Genomic DNA, 21,756 nt, shown 5'->3' on the forward strand with positions numbered 1-21,756 from the left:
GAATGCGTTATTGTATTCATGAGCATGATTATTTCCATTTTTAACAATAGAAAGAGAAAAATAGATGCCTATTGACTTCTGAAGAAATCAGGTTTTCACAAAGCATGCATTCAGTCAATTTTATACTGCATTCCATTCTCTGATATTTGATAGTTCTTGAGTGCGGCAAAGTACAAATTTCTGACATGATGTTATCTTTAAAAACCAGTCAAGAATAAATTAAGGTTCTGTATTCTGGCCTTGGTCAGAATTTGGGTAGAGGCATCGCAAGAATTTGCACCAAGGTGCTTAGGAGAGTGATATTAGTGATTAGTCCCCTCAAACTCAGAATCAATCAGTATCTTGACATGGTGCAATGGAGTTATACTAGCCTTTCTAATAGTGGCTAAGTTGTAAAATTAAGAATATGGTCAGCCGTGAATAATGTTGTTGGGTTTCTTGTTATTTTTGATTCCCCCCCCCCCAAGAAAGAGCAAGATATTAGGCACCTGAATTCCATCCAATTTCCATCAGTGACTTAAATGAATGCCTTCAGATAAGTGCAAAGGTATAAATGTTAAGAATTCTCAGTATGTAAGATTTATTAAAATTCTGCCTAATTATATTTTTAATGTATTTTCAAGTGAATAGAGTATCTTATTCATGTCTTACAAGTGTAAAAAACAATTTAAGGCATCATTGAGTAATTTAAATTTCAGTTCTAGTTGTGGAGTCTGAAAGAGTGCATGGGATGGTATTGCCTAGAAAGAGGAACACAGTATTAGGTACTTTTTTGCTTTGGCAACTTGTCAGCTGTAGCATTGCTTCTCCCTAATTGTGCTGCTCTTCCACTTACTGTGCTGAAGCACATGTCATTTCTCTGAGTATTGACTTACTATAGATTTCTACTGTTGTTGCAGGCAGTGTTACATTTGAAATAATGCCATACATGTATGAGAAAAAAGGGAAGGTGACAGTTGAACAGCTGCACCTTGTTAAATAGCCTGCTTCAGTTTACAGTTTTCAAGTTCACAATGTGCTTAGGTTTCCACGTGAAAAATATTTCCAGAAACCTGATCTCCTAGAATTGAGCATTGCACCTTCTCCTATTTTATTCTAGGGAATGAAATATTGTTCTGGCCAGTTTCTATAAATGCAGCATTCAGAGGGTGATAAATATATGGATGTATCAAGGCAGTACTTCTATTATTTGGTTTATTAGACTTCTCAGGGCATCTTCACATTTATTTACAGTTTTTTTAAAACTGTAATAGTTTTAGTTAAAAATTTTCATGATTGCATCCACATTCAAAAAACAATATATCCTCTGTACTTTATAAGATAAAGATACTTTTCAGCTCCTTTTTATTTTCAACCTGCCTGTTTTAAACATGTTCAGCAATAACTCTGTTTTTGACAAACAAGATCTACCAACAATTGAACAGATTTTTAATACAGTATGTATGTCTACAATCATAACGTACCTGACTTGCAGCTTCTACTTTCAGATCTTCATCGGGATCTATGCCAACTCTGTTAAAAAAATCCAAAACAAAGACATATGGTAATGATATGATGTATATTAGAGAGCTTTGAGGGTAGAAATGTTTCTCTTGTGCCACTCATTTCCTGCTAAGTGAGAAATGTGAAGAAGAGCTGACAAAACATTAAGATCAGTTTTTTAAATCAAGGAAGTTCTCAAGTTTTTGGGAAAATCGAGACTCTCTTTAACAGCCAGTCATAACACCTGAGATTAGATCTTTAACCTGGCTCTGATCCATATCTGTGGTGAGAAAATGAAGTCATTAACCTGTGCTATGAAATCCTTAATTACTGGCAGAAGAGGGGTGTTGAGGAGGAACTGGAGTTGGGTATGACGACAGGACTACCGGACTCTGTCATTTCTTACTGTACTGCATTATAGCTAGCTTGTAGCATTTGGAAAGGGCTTTACTTGGCACAGAAGGTATGGGAAAACAAACCCAGAGGGGAGAAGAAATTGCAGTGGGTGATGTGCAAGGTGATGAGAATCTGGGTGGCATTTTACTCATATAGACAGGAGAAAAATAACACTGGCTGTTAAAAGTGATGTGGTGGAAGGACTGACATATCTTGAATACTGCTGGTACTCAGAACTGAGTAGTGCAAGTGAGAAATGTTGATTTGAATGACAGAGGCTTGTGCTGATGTTCATACCACTAACGGAAAGAGAACAGTGAGGGTGATGAATAGTGAAACTTCTTCTCACTGGAATCTGAAGCCCACAGCTAGCTAGCTAGCCAGCCCACCAATAGCCTCCGAAAGCCTCCCACATAGTATCAGGTCCACCAAGCTAATGGAGAATTTACTGATGTGAATAAAATGTACTCTTTCACTAGATTCTAGATACTCATTTAAGACCATTTAACTGTTTTTCTGACAGTCTTCCTTCTTGAGTATGTTTTTGATTTTGGTAGCAACACATTAAAATACATTTTAAAATAATATTAAATATTAACAGTTACATACCTCAGCCTTATTTCCTGTAAATATTATGCACTCTTATTCAGTCCAAGACAATAACAGGAACTACATGCAAAGTAGATGCTTTTTATATGTAAATATTGAATGAAAGAGAAAAGACATTTGTTTCTATCATAGCTCTTGAGCTTTCGCAAACCTGAGTTTTTCAGGCATAAATATTTAAATCTTTTTACAAAAAAAGTCCTTGTTTTTTTGTCCTATTGTTTTCAAAATTGCTTGAAAATGCTTCTGATTGCACTAACCTATTCATTAGTTTGGAGTAAAGAAAGTTAGGTATTTCCATTTTAATGAAATTATTTACACGGGAAAAAAAAGGAAACATTACACAGAGGTTTAACCATCTGTCTGACAGTGGGTTTGTTGGTGTCATATACAGAACAGTCTAGGACCTTCTCTCTCCTCAGTATTGTAAAACTAAGCAGTGTGAGACAGACACTGTTGTAAAACTAAAAGTGTGCAGACAGCAGAGTGTATGGAGTAAATACAGCAGATTATGAAGCTTGAAACAATGGCAAAAATGTAGCTGTAGCAGTCCCAAATTTATAAAATAGGTCACAATCAGAGAACACCAATCTCCTAAATGCAGTTACATACCCTATGTGTTTATTTGCTAGATGTGTTTGTTCACCAAGAACACTACTTGACCAATACAGAAACACAGCAGCAGTACAATAGTTAAGGGTCTGCACAGTTCTGAAAAGTTAAAAAATTCAAAGCATTTCTGCATGATAGGTGGCAGCTGAAAGGCGGCAGGGCTACAGCACAAACTTCTCCCCTCTCACTCTCCTGTCCTTAATGAGCTTAACTTGACCTCAAAGAATCGGTCTCCTGGGACAGAAGTAATTCACCCTTCAAGCAGTTTTGGACCTACTGGAGTTGAGAAATTGCCACTTCTGATTGATTGTGTGTGTTGGAGTTGTGATCCGTTTATTATAGGATGAGCTAAGACAACAGAAAACGTTTCACCTGGGACTAAAAGGACTATAACAGTAAATGTAAAAAAGGGTAGGCGATGAAGCCAGTAGGAACCAGAGTTTCTGACTATGTTATTTTTTCATTAACTGTCATGTAACTACTAAGTAATCACATTCACAACAGGAAGCCACTGGCACTGGAAAAAAATCTGGATTTATTGAGTTTCACAGGATTTGTGGTATGCTTGACTTTCTTTGCATGTATAACTTCTAATCCTTACAGCTGCAGAGAGAGCTAGTTGTTCTACCTTGTTTATTCTGCAGACAATATATTATGATATGACACATACGAAGGTAGCCACGTGAAATCTTAACAAGAGTATTACATTTAAAGCCAGACAATCCCTACCCCTCACCCCAGCAATAAATCACACTTAAATTCAGTGGAATCACACTTCCATCCTAGATTTTTCACATATGAAAAAGAAAAAAAAGCATGACACATGAAAGACACATGAATGCCACGGAGCCACAGATGATGCTTTCCTTTGGTGTGGTCTCTGCTCTTCTTTAAGACACAGGTGAAGTTGCCCTTGCTGTTTTTTTCATTTCTTGCTACTGGAAATCATAGATCATAGAATAGTTTGGGTTGGAAGGGACCTTCAAAGGTCATCTAGTCTAACCTCCCTGCAATGAGCAGGGGTATCTTCAACTAGATCAGGTTGCACAGAACCACATCCAGCCTGACCTTGAATGTCTGCAGGAATGGCACATCCACTGGATGGGCAACGTGTGCCAGGATTTTACAACCCTCATTGTAAAATACTTCTTCCATTCTTCTACCCTGAATCTCCCCTCTTTAGTTTAAAACCATCATCCCTCTTCTATTGCAACAGGCCCTGCTAAAAATTCTCTCCTTCTTTCTTATAGGACCCTCTTAAGTACCGAAAAGCTGCAGTAAGTCCTCCCTGGTGTCTTCTCTTCTCCAGGCTGAACAATCCTAACTCTTTCAGCCTTTCCTCACAAAAGAGGTGTTCTAGCCCTCTGATAATTTTTGTGGACCATTTTCTCTGGATCATTTCCAACAGTCCCATTTCTTTCTGTATTGAGGACTCCAGAGCTGGACACAATACTTCAGGTGGGGTTTTACCAGAGCAGAGGGGCAGATGTGGCTAGCAAAATCTTATGTATTGATTTAAAGCCCCATAGGAAAAGGACCAATCATTCTTTGTGTTCTATAGGAGATTTTTTAAATGCGTTAAAATAGCAATACATTTTTGTAATAACTTGACCATTAACAACTTTTTTAAGTATGCACTAAGCAGACTGAGTTCAGTCAGTTCTGAATTTGAGGCTAATTATTTTATATCCAAATATAGGCTTGGGAGTTTTTAACACTGACTGCTGAAAATCATGGTCTGCTATAATTAACTCTGATATACTTTCCATGAACTAGAATGCTGTTTTTAAACTGCAAATGTTGAAAAAACAAAGTATAACAAATTACATGAGACAGTCAAGACAACTGAAATTAAGACACGCACTTCAGGTTTATGTCCTTCCTCAAAAGACATGCTATAGATCTAATGGTTTTGCACTAGAATTCCAGACTTAAAATTTGTATAAATTACTACAAACGCCTCTAAGAAATACTCTAATGTTAATACTTGTATAAGTATCTCTTCCCCTTTTAATCTTTTTGGTTTTCCTTTTCTGTGAGAAGTTTTAATGAATAGTCAGAAAAATATTTTTGTAGTATTTTTAGTTATCCTTTCTTGCTGTCAACTTTGTTTCTTTTCTTCTGTTATCTTGTTGTACTTCTTGCAGTCTCCCTTTTCCATTCCTTTGTCCCACTTTCCTGGTTGCTCTCTATTCCTAATTCATTTCTTCTTGGCATTCTTCTAAATATTGTATGTTTTTATCTCTGCCTTTCTATTTTTGAATCTTTTTATTCTATACATTAAACATTTAGGATGACTTCCATAAAAACAAATGGAACAAGTGCAATGACTTTTTAATTAGATCTATATTGCAGTGGAATTTATCTTCTCTCATAGGCTTTAGTAGTACCTTTAGATTCCATTATCCTAGATATGAAGAATTCAAATTCTTGAGAATTTCATTATGGTGGGGTTTGTTTTGTTTTGGGGTTTTTTTTTTTTTTGGTGTCTTTTTCTTGGCGAGGGGGGAGGGAATAGGAGTTGTGGCTTTTTTGTTTGTACATAATGGCTGGATAAAAACCTGAATTCAGAGATTGTTAAAACTTCTATATTTGAAATCTGGAAGTAAAGCTTCTGACTTAAGGCAGTCTTGGAATAATGCCTAAGCATTGCTAGGAACTGTGCATTAGTTTGCAGATGTACCCTTTACAGTAGATGGTACTTAAATCCCTGTATACTATCAAGCGTATAATTTTTTTTTTTAGCAACAGACAGAGTGCAATTTGTAATAAGAGGAGGAATTTGTCACTGAATACAAAGCACTTGATAACATCTTTTGTTATGTGGTTGAAATGAAAATGGATGGAAAGATAAATCCCAGATTGTAAAGTGAACAAACAGCAAAAAATACAACAATCCACAGGGACAGAGAGTAGTAAATCACTGTTCAGGCACTGCAAACTTAATTCCCTCGCTTCAAATCACCACAAAGTCAACACTGTAGGGTAAAATCTCTGCTTTCTACAGTGGAAGCCACAGGAAAATGAATATACTCATGACTTCAAGAGGATCTAGGCATGAGGAGCAGAACTTTTGGTGTCTATACTTACAAGTGTGATTCTCAGCCCTCCCTCACTTTAGCTGCCAAGAAATCTGTAAATAGACACATTTCTCTGAAATTTGAATTCTAATTAGTGAAATTCTACTTCTGGGCTTTTACAGGCTTTGTGTATTTGCAGAACAGAGCCTGGTTCATGCAAGTTGAATCTTACTTGCAGTCCCATCTAGTCTAGTATGAACCTACCATATACCCACACTGGTTAGCAATATTCCAGATGAGGCAGCCAGGACTGCTTTTAATTGAAAAATGTGTCCTGAGAGCACATATTTGATTCCATTCCTTCTTTATTTAATTAAAGATCAATTTGAGTGTCCTGTGAAGAACTGGGAAGCTTAGTTTCATCAGTCACCTCAAACTGAGAAGAGTCCATATCATGCCTCTCAAAAGTGCCATAAATATTGACCTGAGTGGTACAGGTGGTAGCACAATCCATTGTCCTCCTGATATTGTCTTGTTGCACCAAACATCTTTCAACTGCAAGCACCAGTGAAGCCCCCGGAAACAGTTGTTTATAGATGTATTATTTAATGCATTTAATGATTTAATGAAAAAATCTTCAGGCTTGGGAAATTACAATAGAAACGTCTCTTAATGTGACTAACAATCTTCCCTTATCTAAGTGTATGTGAATGTGTTCCTGATATTACATATGATATGATATTACAGACCTGTCAGATAAGGATTAGAATTAGCCATGTCTTCTCTACTTCCTTTTCTAGATCAGTGGCGAAAACAAAGTCAACTCAAGAGGAGAAAAGTCTGTCTTTTTTTTTAGTTTCTGGCATTATCCTATAAAATGGGGATAATAATATTCCCTCCATCCTATCGCTCATCTGTTTTGTGTATGTAGCTTATAAGTGCTTATCCCTTATTATGTTTCTACAAAATTTGGCTTAGTAGAGCTATAATTTTGGTTTGCAGCCCTAGGAGTGCTCCTGTAAAATAATTATGGACAATATTAGGTTCTTTGCTTGTCAAAGATTTTACCAGAAGAACTCAACTTCTCAGTGCAATTGCTTCAGCCTTCCATGGGCTGTCTCATTGTTAACTAAAACAGTCTTTAACCCTCAGCTTATATCTTAAAACCTGCACATAGTGGGAAAGTCTTTTTTGAGTGATTTATAACCCAATAAATGATTTATAACCCAATTTTCAAATGGCCATTAAACAACATTTGCAACAAGAGTCTTGAATATTTTTGCATGAAGAAATCTGAAGCTTGTAGTTATTCATCATCAGAATATTGCATTCAGTACGGAATTGTTAACTGTAAAGACTAGAAACATGAACAAAATCCAAAAAAGATTGTTTCACCATTTCTAATAAATCATTACAACTGAAATTAAAAAATCTTTGGGATAAATAATGACTGCTCAGGCCATTATTCTTGTCTATGTGGTAGGAAGTGTGATGTGTATTCCTAACAAACTGACACTGAAAATCTGCTTTTGCTTCTAGATTGCTATATTGCTGCTATTATATATTGCTACTGCTATGGACTGATGCTGTCAGAAACATCTGCTTTTTTTATAGTACTTTTTTTGATTGACACAAACCCCATGGGGAATTATGGCAAGAATATAGACCTTCAAAGTTCATCTCAAGCTGATGTTGTTAATAAATGAAAACACTTCAAGGGAAGAATAATCACTTGTGTCTCGTAGGAGAAAGAACAAATCAGTCTAATTTCATGCTGAGAAGGATTAAAATAATTTATTAGGTAAATGATGTTTTCTAAATGGTAATGACAGCTGCTTTTCACATGGCTAAAGCTTTCTATTAGATACACAACATAGAAATGGAACAAAGAGTATGATTTTTAAACCTGTAATCATGCAAGTAAGAGATAATTGTGCCATAGTTTGACTTTTGAACTGGCTGTTTCATGAAACTGGGAAAATTATGTTTTGAGAGGTGCTACTGCAAAACATTAGTCCTGTGCTCAAGGTCTATGGACTACTTTTGGTGGGCACGTGGAGAAATACGTGGTTGCAGAGTTACCAATTAATGTGATAACTGTATAAATGCCAAGTACAGGAAGGTTGCAGTGGATGAAGATAATGTGTAAATGCAAACAGAAGATAAGGTGGATGAAGGAAATATAGTACTCTATAATAGATGCACAAGTTACAGTCTCTAGATGTGATCTGAAGTCTCAAAAAATTATGATATTGTAGATAATGTCACTGCATAAAATTTTACCAATCACTTCTACAGCTGTGCAGCTGTGTGAAGTAAAATGCTAAAATTTAAAAATAGATGATGGCTTGCATTTACATTTACATCATGTGCTTGTGTGAATAGTAACTAGAATGATGAATGGGATATTTAGCTATCTTGTATCTGATTCTCTATTCTGTTAATCCTTTTTTTACCTTGAGATATTGGTGGGGGAAGAGGGTGCAATAGTTTGGTCACTTTGAAGTAACAAGGTACATCTGTATGGCAGAATGCACTATTGATGTCTGTAATCATGACATCATGGCACTCCACATTAGAAGTTCTGAAAAGTAGTGATTTATAACTCTCTAATGCTTCTGGCACATGTAGTAGATTATGAATGTCATTGTGCTATGTAAATACACCTGTGGTGAGGAATCAGGCCTCTGGCTTACAAATATGAAAGAGGTTGACTAGAATAAGCATCATTTAATTTATGTGAAAGTTTTAGAAATCAGCAGTTGTAGTTGTTTCAGTGCATGTGAGTAAGCTGGGATAAAGTCAGCATGAAGGTTGGCAGTAACCAAAATAATGTGATCTTCTGTGTGGCAGCAATGTATGAAATGGGACTTGTTTTCAAATTTAAGGTAAGATCACTGTAGTAGATTCTCATTATAGAATATGAGGTGTTTGTTACATTGTTCAGTATATTATGACACTCAGGCTTGTTATACCAGATTATCAGATCTAGCTGGATAGTGAACGCAGGTTGTGTGTTTATGTCTACAGACAACAGTAATTGCATGAATTACACTGAATTGCATGTCAAACTGGAAAAATAACAGCTACTGACTCTGCCAAACCCACTCTGCATGCTTACTTTGCCCTAATGGCATACTGCTTATAGCTAACTATTGCACATTTCTACAAGTCAGTTCAGAACTTATTTATATTCAGGCTGAATATGGTTCTGATTTTAAAGCTTGACTCTGAAAAATGTAGATCAAGGGCGGTTTACATTCATGTATATAGATGTACATGTGTCCAGTCTTTAGGTATCCAGACTCACAGTTGCTTCTTACCTCTAACACCTAGTGCAAGAGAAACTTAGTTTCTGTACTTTCTCTAGAACTTGTTTTCTTGGACTTCAAGAGTTGCTCAGTTAAATATCTTCACTATGTGGCCCTTAGACACTAGTTAAAGCCACAGAGCCCTGGCAGCAATGTTGAGCATCCACTCAGTACATCAGCTGATCAGCACAATTTTACTTCTTTTTTTGTACTGATGTCTCTGTGAAACTCTCCCTCACTTCCTCTCTCCCTTGCTTAGTTTTTGGTTTTCATGTTTTTTGTCTTTCCTATTTATATATACTTATAATCACATGTTGTTCCTGTACCTTTTATTGCATTGTGGTATGTGATCCAACTATAGAATCATGAAATAGTTTTGGTTGGAAGTGACCTTCAAAGGTTATCTAGTCCTACTCCTCTGCAATAGCAGGGACATCTTCAACCTACTGCTTTCCGTTTATAACTCTGCTTTACCAAGTAATAATACACTTGCATGTTTTATTTTCTACTCATGCCTTAGGGATAAGTAAAGCATTTCATAAAATGTCATTTTTAGTAGTCCAAATTTAGATTAATAAACCTTCTGTTTCAAAGTATGTGGAAAACTCTGCTACTCTTCCTCCCTTTTTATATCCTTATCTGGAAAATGTGTACCTCAAACACAGTTTTTCTAGGAACCTAGCAATGTCCAGATATCTGTGGCAGTTTGGCAAAGCTTTGCTTTGTTCCCCCTTCCTTAGTTAGGACTGGACTGCATGCCATGTGCTTGTGTGTCAGCTATTCCCCTATCCCTACCCCAAAAGAATAATTTTTCTTCATCTTTTGTTGTTCTAAAATACCCCTATGGTTTTTGTGTGAACTCTGATTTACAGTGTGAGGGGAGGCTTCCACAAGGCACTCAGCATGCTCCCAGCCGCTCCTGTTCAAGCCAAGGTCACTGGTGTCATTGGTTTCAAAAGGAGCCAAGTTAGACCAGCACTGAGTGCTTCCAAAGAGCCATTCCTTGATATTTTTGGCATCTCTCAGCATTCCTGAGACACACAAGGATGTGGTTGTCAGTTTTATTTTCCACTTACTGTACTAGCATCATTCTCTGATGTAGGTTTTATTAACAGATCAACTGGTGAATAGATAGTTTCACACATCTCATTTATGTAAAAATCAAGACCTATAGAACAAGGTAAGCACTTTACTGTCTGCTTTTCAAGCATTTAAGGTCTGTAAGTTCCCCCTTGTTTTGAAGAGCAGGAAGTCCAGAACAGTGTCAAGAGGTTACATGACAACAGTCAGTTAACAGTCACTGTTACTTTCCAATTACACTCTTTACTCATTAAGCAGATATGTGATTATTCGTAGGCAAACACAGATTTATGGGTAAAGGATGCAAAAGTTTAAAAGGACTGTAATCCTTCTAAATTTTTATTTTTAATCTCAGGTGCAGAATAAAAACTCAAACCCCAAACCCTCAGCAAATCTAAAGTCTGGGGTAACTCCATTGCTACCAGGATGAAATTGTCATGCTAACAGTAGAATATTTAATCCTAAAATGCTACAAAATTATCAAAAATTGGGTTTGTTCAGATAAGATGCAAACATCTCTGGATTAAAATGTGGTTACAAGTCAGAAGTCCTACATCGTGATAAGAGAAACAAAAATAACACATGAAAAATAGTGTAACTTGAATAATTTTCTAAAGCTGCAAGAGAAGATTAGATTTGAGGAATGTGCATGGTGGTACCTGGGATATACAGTGTAATTATCACTTTCTCAGTACCGCAGCATTTTGTTACTTAGTTTTCATCTGAGTTTCATGTCTGAGATTGATAGGTGGGTCTTCTAGAATAAGAGGATCCATTGACAGCACATTATAGCATTGGTGAAGCATTGTCTTGGGATAAAGGATGGGATTTGGTACCTTGTTGGGTAGTAATGTGGTTATTTCTTGTGAGTGTCAACCCAGTAAATTCCCAAGAAATTGCACTTTTGAAATACTGGATCACAGAGTGGCAAGGTTGTCATGAGGGGACTGTGATGCCTCCCATCCAAGCCCTTTGTCCTGTAACTGGTTTTGTTTTGTTTTGCTTTTTTCGGGTGGGGAAGGAAAGGGGAAGGAAAGGGGAAAGAAGACATGGTTCATTTTCCCTTACTTTAAACCAAATGATCTTGTATTTAGAATATGTTGGGACTGTTATCAGCATACATGTGTTAAGGACAAGTGATTATGCAGAGAAGGAGCTACCAGTGATGGCAGGAGATTTTTTGCTTTAATTTAAGATGTTGCAAAATAGAGAAGTATGGATACAGATATATCTCTGAATAATGCTCTCAATAAGAGGCAGTACACAAAACAGAATATGGATCAGCCTCCACATGCTTTAAGAAAGTTGGTATTATTGCCATGCCTCTCCTCCTGCTGTGAGGAAGTCTGTATATCAAATGCTCTGTAGACAACAGTGGAACTGTATTAATAAAATACCCAGAACATTATTAAATATGCATTTTCAGTGAATGCAAAAAGATAGAAACATTACTGCATTACAACTAGTATCATATTTGCACATACCAAATGTCCTAATTGCTATTTCTATGAACTCTATGGAGATGAATATATCTTTCAAAAAAAAAAAAAAAGAAAAAAATCAGGAATTGGGCCTTTTTGTTGGCATCTCACTCAGACTATTAATGAGCTTTGCCAGCCAGGAAAAATGAGAGCTGATTTTACAAAAGATCTGTATGAGGAAAAGAAACAGTACTCAGATGTATTTTGACAATTTCCTACAGATGAGCTTAGTTAATCCTTGGCTCAGAAACAACAGTTCCCTCCAGTGAATTAGGTCAATGATTTTTAGAGCAGTAAAATGTTTCTTCTCCAAATCACTTTAGGTGTCTGTTCCTTTGTTTTCCTTGAACATAAACAGCACAGCTTTGGCAAGAAGCCCAAGCCATTGTAGATGCATTATATTATTGTTAATGTGATTAACCCAAAGTAAAACATTAAATGCTCCTGAGGCATTAGTTGAAATAATATGACCAACTCCCAAGTTCCCTGGGCTCACAGCATGGGGACAAACATATAACATACTTCATCTTTTGCATTGACATTTGAAATCTATCATATAAAGCTGGTACTGGGAGCAATTCTGTGCATAGTCATTCAAAGTGAAGAGTAATGCTGGTCAAACTAAATGTATGTTACAACCAAAATACGCTAATTGCTACTGGCTTTGCTACCAAGAGCTAATGACAAGGTACCTTACGTGTAAAGCTGTCACTAATCTTTCTATTTAGGCTGCTCTTTTCAGAAGCAGTTTGTAAAACAGCTGCATTGCTTAAGTTCATATTTCATGCCTCGATCTAAATACGTTCACATAAGTTCTGTCTGAAATACTCAGAACAGCAAGAAATGACAGTAAGGACTTGTATGGATTAATTGACCGAAGGCTGTATGAAACTATGGTGTATTGGAGAATATAACTTCAAATATATGCTGTACAATTATTTTATTGAAGGGTAAATCAAAATGGCATTTCTGAATTAGTGAAATGATGAATTAATGAACCATGCAGCACAATAGCCTTTAGAGCTGAAGTCACTACCTTCATAAGCAGGTACCCTGCAATTGTAACGTGAGTAAGCATTGATATGATTTTTTTCATGTTTCCTCATCTAGAAATAAACATTGTAGGACAGAGAGTGCTAAGTTAGGTGTAGCTAACTTAGTGCTAGTGCTTAATTAGATGTAGCATGTAGATGGAAATGTATCTTGCTATGAAATAAAAATATCTGTTTTCAGATCGGATGCATGTTCATTAAATTTTTCCAACTCTGGGCATTCAACTTCCTACGTTTGAAATTATAAATCAAGCTCTATAAAGGAAGAACCTAGGGAGAAGTCACATATTGAGTAAAATATGTACTAAAATAGAACAATTTTGCCTAAAATTTTATTGTTTGATGTGTGCAGTGTCAACAATCATTACCCTTTCAGTTTTAGTGGCTGAGAAACACCTCTGCACATTCATAATGAAACATGCTTAAAAGCCACTTTAAATACATCATGATAAACAGTAGTGTCATTTGTGAAGACAGTGTTCTAAAACACTGCTTAGTAGAAAATTTAACTTTTTGTTTATTTTATAATACTTTGCTTCTCAACAACAAAAAATTCAAAAAAGGCTCAAAAAAGATACCTATATTATTTAATTCTGTTATTCTACCATTAAAACCCCCAAACCTACATAGTTCATATGCTCCTGATATAGTAAACATCAATTAAAATGTAATAGTCTTTTTGACAGATTGCCTATATGAAAGTGCTCAAAAAGTATGCTCCCCTTCATCATCTAGTGTTTAGCTCATTCCATGTTGGTTTTAATTCACACACTCTCCAAACCTTTGTACTACAAAGGTTCCAGAGGAAAAAAATATTTTCTAGTGTAGCTGCCAAATTTGGACCAAATGTCATCCATGATAGTGTAAGTTCTGCTAGTCACACAGTGATCATGGAGCATTATATAGCTTTGATAGAGTGTTATTCAGTTTGCTGATGTTTGTTTGTTTGTTTCCTTTTTTCTTTTTTGGAGAGTTTTACTTGTACAACAGCAACAAAGATAAATGCTTTTACCTTAGTTGCTGTATTAACCCAGAACTACAAGAATTGTCTTTATTTCACGGTATGTGTGGCTTGATTTTTCAGTAGTCTCACATTTTTAAATATGCATAACTTGTTCATTTGGAGAGAATTAGAGCTTAAGTAGAATTCAATTGATTTAGAACCCCAAGTCTGGTACCCTAACATAGGTGAAATTCAACTTACATACCTACATTTGCATTATACTGGATTCGGAATGATTCAGGAAATATCCAGCACTTGTTTTGTATTTGCAAATACTCATTCTGGGAAAGCAACTCTTTCAAGTGTCAATGGTAGCTTTTCCTTTTGTGTCAGCAACTCAGCTGTGGCTAGAAACCTCTCCATTCTGCTAATTTCATCCATCTCAACTAAAAAATTTTCTTTTTCTGGTAGTGAACTGAATTGTCATTCTTGTCTGGTTTACTGAGGGCTCTCTCCTAAACTTGTTCTATTTTGAGATTTTTATGCTGCTTATATCAGTCCTTGCAAGCTTTTTATGAAACCCAGGAGAAGGGTTAGTCACCCCCTTGAGTTATACTTATTAACTGTGACACTGTGGTTAAGGTTGATAAAACACTTTCATTTTAATTAATTAAAGCCTTCATCTTTTTATAAGAGCATTTGGAAATGCTCTTCAAAGGTTCTAGATATTTATAATTTTTTTTTTAATACTCTTTATAATCATATACAGCTTGAGCATAAAGCCTCAAGCACCTCTTTTGACTTGGCTGCCATTTAAAATGAATGCAGTGGAAAAGGAGTGCTTGGAGGGGAAATAGCTTCATAATTTTATCTATGCTTCTTGGTTGTTTTGCAGTGTGTTGAAAGGTGTTTGCTGCATTATGGTTAAGAAAGCATGTGAGCAGTCATTCTTCTGTAGACTACCTAATAACATACTGGAAGATCTGAGCTCTCATCTTTTCTACAAAGATTACTGCACTTTAGTTGATGATTCATTTTACATGAAACAGAAACACTTGGACAGCAGCTCAAACCTCCCTAGTGAATGCATTAACCACTAGTCTACAGAATAATTTTGTCACAGTTTCTGGTTCAGTTCATTAAAATTATTTTCTGAGTTTGCTTTACTCATCTCATGGATACATGCATATGTGCATAGAACTGGCGAGACTAGAATTCTTTCAGAAAGGTGGAGGAGGAAATACATACAGGAAAAAAAAAACACCTGAGAAAGACTGATTTTTTTTTTTTTCCTGACTGAGATGTTATTATAAGCATTATATGATGAAAACTTTTATCCCCTTGAAATGAAACCTTCATTTTAGATTTTCTTGCTGAAGAAATTCCAATATTCTTTGTCAAGCAAAATGGGAGAAGAATGAACATAAGAACTTTGGAAATTAAGTAAACTAACAAATGTGAAGAACATATTAATTTCATACCCTTCTATTTTTTGAGCCAGCTCACAGTATTACACAGCTCTTAAAATATGAAAGTTCAGTGAGTTTCCACAGCAATTATTTTGCAAAAAAGCAACCATATCTGATCAATAATAGAGTGAGTTAGGAGATACCTTGATCAATGTCTACAAAGCAGGGATATAAGATTCAACTCAGTAAATGTAATCACTGTTTTTTTCAGAGGCAGGATTTCATACCACATTACCACATATTTATCTCAAACTTTTAAATGTTAAAATTATTTTTCTCTACCCCCTATTTACCCTTTAGTAACACATTTTTAGCATATACTTAAAGTCAAGGGGTCTATGCTTGCACTAATTTAATTTGGTGTTCTACGTAGAGGTCAAATTAATTTGTCATATTTTGGTAGAAAGTAGTAAATCATTACCTTTGTTCTAAAGTCCCAGATAATTAATGAAGATATTCCCCAGCAGTAGTTCCAGATAGGTTTACTTGATTCATTATTTGTAATTCGAGCAATTTCACCATGCTCATTGCTGCATAGCAGCTACTTTTTCGATGACAGGGAGTTATGTTTTAATGGAAGAAATAAAATAATTCCCTAAAATGGAAGAAACTTGTTGGTTTGGGTTTTTTGGGGTTTGTTTTTTGGGTTTTTTTTGTGTTTGGCTGTTTTTTTTAGGGGGTGTGTGTGTGCTTTTTTCATACTCAGACTCTTCAAAGTAACTTTATTTTAAAAGATTACAAAAGAAATATTTTAATTGACACAAATCCAGCTGGATGGATTCTATTCCAAGCTGTAGATTTATTTATAATTTTCTAAAAATATATACAAACTATTCTGGGGTTTTGGCATGTGGAAAATTCATCCTAGAATTTATTCCTAGTAAACTGTGAAAAGCGTAAATCTCTAATATTGCTTTGTAATTTCCCTTTCTCCTGTACCAAATATTTTAGCAATAAGAGCATACCTTTCATTCCTTCCTTCCTTTTTGGTTTTCAATAGCCATGTAGAGCTAGAAATATGATGTGAGGTGGGATGTTAGGAGACTGGGGCCAAAATTAGCCACCTCTGGCCAATACAGACCAACAGATTTGACAGCAAGAGTCAGGTACATGTCATGCATAAGTCACAATTGCAATCCAAAATCTTCCATTCAACAGCTGTCCAGAACTGCCTTTCACAGTCAGTCAGAAAGCCCAAGTCCTCTGTATTCTGGCCTTTTGTTATCAAGCACAAATGTTTATAAACCTTGTTCAGTATCATTCAGGTGAAATACTACGGTGAATAATTCAGAGATCAAATGCACACCTTATCTTAGCAGAAAAGTACCTTGCAAATAAATAATAGGCATTTCAAGAGATCACTGAGATTCATTACCTGGATGATTTCTCATTTTCAGATAGAAATGAAAAGAAATCATCCAATTTCTTTTTTATAATAACATCCAATATATTTAATGTCCAGTTTCATCCTGCTTCATAATTTATAGCATTTACTAGGCTAAGAGTGATCTAGCCACTAGTATAAAAGCAGTTATTCCATTAACCCTTTCAGTGTGGGTGTACCCCAAGAAACGTTTTCTTTGCTCACAGGTTTCAAGTGTGATGTTGACTATCTCAGGATTTGAAGCAGAATGCATTTCCGTAATACGTCTTTAGTCAAGAATACCAGACCATTTCCTATTTCTTGTAGATGCCACATACACACTGTGGGTATACATGCCCACAAATCATAGAAGCATAGAATAGTTAGGGTTGGAAAGGACCTTAAGATTATTTAGTTCCAACCCCCCTGCCATAAGCAGGGATACCTCACAGTAAACCATGTCACCCAAGGGTTCATCCAACCTGGCCTTGGACACTGCTAGGGATGGAGCATTCACTACCTCCCTGGGCAACCCATTCCAGTACCTCTCCACCCTAACAGTAAAGAATTTCTTCCTTATATCCAATCTAAACCTCTGCTGTTTAAGTTTCAACCCATTACACCTTGTCCTATCACTACAGTCCCTAATGAATAGTCCCTCCTCAGCATCCCTGTAGGCCCCCTTCAGATACTGGCAGGCTGCTATGAGGTCTCCATGCAGCCTTCTCTTCTCCAGGCTGAACAGCCCCAACATTCTCAGTGTCTTTACTGTGCAAATTCCACAAATGTTTAAATCACAATGATCTCTAATGTGTTGAACCAAACTAGAAAATGCTGATAGGTAGTTATAGTGGCAAAATTTCTTACAGCTGAAGGTAAACTCTGCCTCTTCCTCTGTCTTCCTGACAGAGTGGCTGAAAGCCATGCAGTTTCCCAAGTCAACTCTGAACTGCAATTTTTCTGTTTGCACCCAGAGTACTGTGTGGGAGCAAGGATGTGGCTCAACAGCAAAACTATGTGTCCTTAAGGTAACACTCTGGCAATTGCATGACAGTGTCTTCTCTGAGCTATTGTTTCAGACTGTCCATGAACTCAAAAAGAAGCTTCCTTATTAGTTCAGTTTTATTTGAATAATTTTTGACATGTTCTTTGTAGTTGTGAAACTTATCTTTTAAGTAGCAATGTAGAATTTGTGACCTAAGTGTCTACACATAAATCAGTAATATCCTAATGCTGAGAGCTTCAGGAGTCAGCAACAAAGTTTCTCATGTACATGCAAATTGTGTTTGCTAGTGCAGAACATTCAAACTATTGTCAGTATGAAAGGTGGTAGGAAAAGTGCTGTCATTTAGATGTTCATACATGCCGAAGTTGACCAACTAAGAACAGTAGTAACGTTAAAATAACTAAATGGATAGACTTGTATATTAAATTACATGTATTTCTGGATTTCAGAGGGTTTTGTTAGGGTTTAAAAGACTTTCCAAGCAAAGACTCTATCTCTGTAGAAAATGTATCTGGATGACAAGGAACTCCATCAGCTGAAGAGGCTGAAACTGGGCTCTCAATAGAGTTTATTGCAGCATGGTTGTCGTGGTTTAAAACCCCACCTCAGTCTCCCGCAGTAACACACGACCCTTTTTCCCCCGCACCTCCCCACTCCCAGAGGGATGGGGAGGAGAACCGGAGGAATATAACTCCCACGGATTGAGATAAAACCAGTCCAGCAATTAAGGTATAACACAAATCACTACTGCTACCACTAATAAATCAATGTTAGAGGAAATAAACAAGGAGAGAGAATACGATACCACCCGCCGAAACGAGTCCAACCCAGAAGAGAGCTAACCCCCCTCCTTCCGGCCAACTTCCAGTTACGTCCCCGAGCATGATGTGCTGTGGTATGGAATACCTCCCTGACTAGCCCAGGCCAGGCGCCCTCTCTCTCCCTCCTCCCTGGCAGAGCATGAGCTTAGAAAAGGCCTTGGACAAAACCAAACATTTAAGCAGTAACTCAAAATGTACGCGCCACCAGCAACCGCTCCCAGCCCAAAAGTCAAAACACAGCACTGCACCAGCTACCAAGAAGGAGAAAAAATGACTGCTACTGCTGAACCCATGACAATGGTTTAAAATACTTGCTGTACTCGCTAACAAGGAACATGACCCTGGAAACAAAGAGTGACATTTGTGTATTGGAGCTATTTCTGTTACTGAGAATACCAGTTAGGCTGATTATGAGTATTCTGAAAACAACAACAACAAAAAAAAAAAAGGCACAAAGTGCACACGAATATAACAGCACTTGAAAGCATACTGCCTTTAATTGAACCATTTGTCTTTGTGTTGTGGTTACTTGCAAATTACAGCTGAAGATACTTGGGCTGACATTATGTTTTCAATAGTAAATCAACAGGTCTTTCAGTAGACTGTTTTCCAGGACTCTAGGGAAATATGACCCAAAGGAATACAGTTATAGAAAAGAAAATGTGCCAAGTTCAGGAGAAAACCTTTAATTAAGCCTCCTTTCCTAAATTGGCTTTCTTTACTCTTGACAAATGGTGAAAAGAAAATGTGTTCAAAGGAACATAAGCTAAACAATTACGTGTTTTCATAAGAATTTATAACTGTGAATTATGGATCACATTCTCTCAGCTGTTGCATTCAGAGTATCAAGGACTAGCTATGTTTCAGGAATGATAATCCTTGTGCATCTTATGGTGAAAAAAGAAGGCTAAGATACATTTACTCAGAATAAGCATTTCACCTAATTTAGGAATAAATGAGGGGCAGTAGAGATCAAGATCCTACATGAATCTAGTTCATAACAAATGATCACAAGGAGATGTACTATCTCATGCTCCTCTGTATGAGCAAAGCAGAATTCAGCAATGGAGTACAATATTCTGATGAGGCTCCTCTTCACCAGGCAGCAGGATCCCTCTTCCTCGCCTTGGCTTTCTGCAGCCTCTTTGCCTGTATCAGCTGTCAGGACATTATTCTTTTTAGTGCCATAATCATGTCTTATCCTGGTTAAGACTGAAGAAGGCATTTCATCACTTAGCATCACATGAAACTGTCTGAGTCTAATTTTTGGATCTTCATGTCCATTGAATTTCAATGTATTTGAAGTTTCTAAGCCACTTTTGACTACAGAAATTTGCAATATGACATAGAACATGTGTTTAAGACTTACTATTATTTGTTTCATGGTTTGGGAATTTACAGTAAATAGTTTATAGATCTGAAAGTTTTGATACAGTTGGAAGAGTCTCAAGTTTCTCACTACTTGTATTTACAGTGACATATACAGTCTTGGGAGCTGAGGGAGCTTAGTCTCCTGCTGGGAAGCAATAATAAGGGCCGTTTACAGTTTGCTCTTAAAGCTTTGTGGCAGGAGCTTGTCAAGCATATGCAAATGCTTTCAGGTCAGTAGAAGGCTGAGATACATGTGACTTCTGCCTGAGTTTGTGTGTTTGACCATCTTTGTAAAGCTCCATAATACCAGAGACAGGTGCTGCCAGTCCTTTTGGAACGGCAAAATTTTGCAGGTTGTATCCCTCCTCTGCATCTGAAAGTCTTCTTCCTCATTATCAGATAAAGTTAGCCTAGTTGCTCTATCAGAAAGTTCTGTCTTTCAGCATTCTATAACAAGTTGATAAAGGGCTGGGTTAAACAAAGAACCTTACTGTAACAACCAATTCTTTTATTTTTCTGGTAGACAGCCATGGTCACAACAGTCAAACCACAGTATTTAGCCCCACTGCCCACCTGCATCCTTAATGCAATATTCTGGTAAACATACACAGTACCTTAGCCTTTGATAGTGGAGCAATGGATTCAAGTGTTGGATACTGAAGGAACCAAAATCTCAATTTCTTGAAAGAACAGCTTGTCTATGAAGCATTTTAATTGTAAAGGGGTATACTAGCATTCTCTATGACTGAACTCCTCTGGCTTGTGACTTTTGGCTGATGATGTCTGCTGAATGCTCATTTTCTGTTGTACACAGTGGATTGGAAATATGGAAGTCAGTAGGAATTTAGGAGATAGCAGTGTTTTGATCATCCAATTTTTACACTGTAACACTGATTAATGGTATAATTTTTTGTTTCAGATATGATATAGTCTAATAGTTGGACTTATTTCAAAAGCATTAACAGCTAAGCCAGATTCTCAAAATGTTTTGGGTACAGCTTTATCATGTTTTTTTTCATTTTCATTTAGAAAACTGTGCTGTAGCCAGACCATAAGGAAATGCCCACAAAAGAACACGTTCTGTTTATGTTTTGTGGTGGAACTTCTAGAAGTGGAACATTAAAAACTCAGAATAAAACTTGAGAATTTTCTTTAAAAAGTTAACTTTGCCAAAATACCAGTATATCATCTGAGTTGGCTAGAAGTCCTTCACTAGATCTTTGCACGACTTCTAGTCTGAGTTCTCATGTTCTGTCAGTGTTATGTTGTGCCAGGTGAGCTTTAGATTGGATATTAGGAAAAATTTCTTCAACAAAAGGGTTATCAAGCGTTGGAACAGGCTGCCTAGGAAAGTGTTTGTGTCACCGTCCTTGCTATATTTGAAGGACATGTAGATGTGGTGCTAAGGGACATGGTTTAGTGGTGAACTTGGCAGTGCTGCTATTAATGGTTAGTGTTAATGGTTGGACTTGATAATCTTCAAAGTCTTTTCTAACCTAAAAAATTCTATGATTCCATGATTAAATGAATCCTGGAGGCAACACTTGACTTTGGTGGCTTCATAGCAGTGATAGAGATATGTCTACATATAATCTGTAAATGATTTTGCTTTTCCTTCATTGCTTAACTCCTGGACAGGGGTTACTGCATGCTTGACCCTTGTAAGTGGCAGATCATTTTTTTCATGCTGTTAACAATATTGCCCACAGTTTACCTGCACTCTACTCCTAGCCAGTTAGCATT

The 21,756-nt window shown here is 36.6% G+C and overlaps 1 protein-coding gene across 1 annotated transcript in view; it reads right to left on the reverse strand.

The window, feature by feature from the left end:
- The window catches only part of SLC9A9 (solute carrier family 9 member A9), a 195,908-nt gene that overhangs the window by 52,977 nt on the left and 121,175 nt on the right, over positions 1–21,756 (reverse strand). The window contains exon 13 of the mRNA XM_005147023.4: positions 1,464–1,512. Within this exon, the coding sequence (XP_005147080.2) occupies positions 1,464–1,512 (49 nt within the window). The remainder of the gene's footprint in view (positions 1–1,463; positions 1,513–21,756) is intronic.

Source organism: Melopsittacus undulatus, chromosome 6 (assembly GCF_012275295.1).
Source record: "Melopsittacus undulatus isolate bMelUnd1 chromosome 6, bMelUnd1.mat.Z, whole genome shotgun sequence".
Classification (NCBI taxonomy): Eukaryota; Metazoa; Chordata; class Aves; order Psittaciformes; family Psittaculidae; genus Melopsittacus; species Melopsittacus undulatus.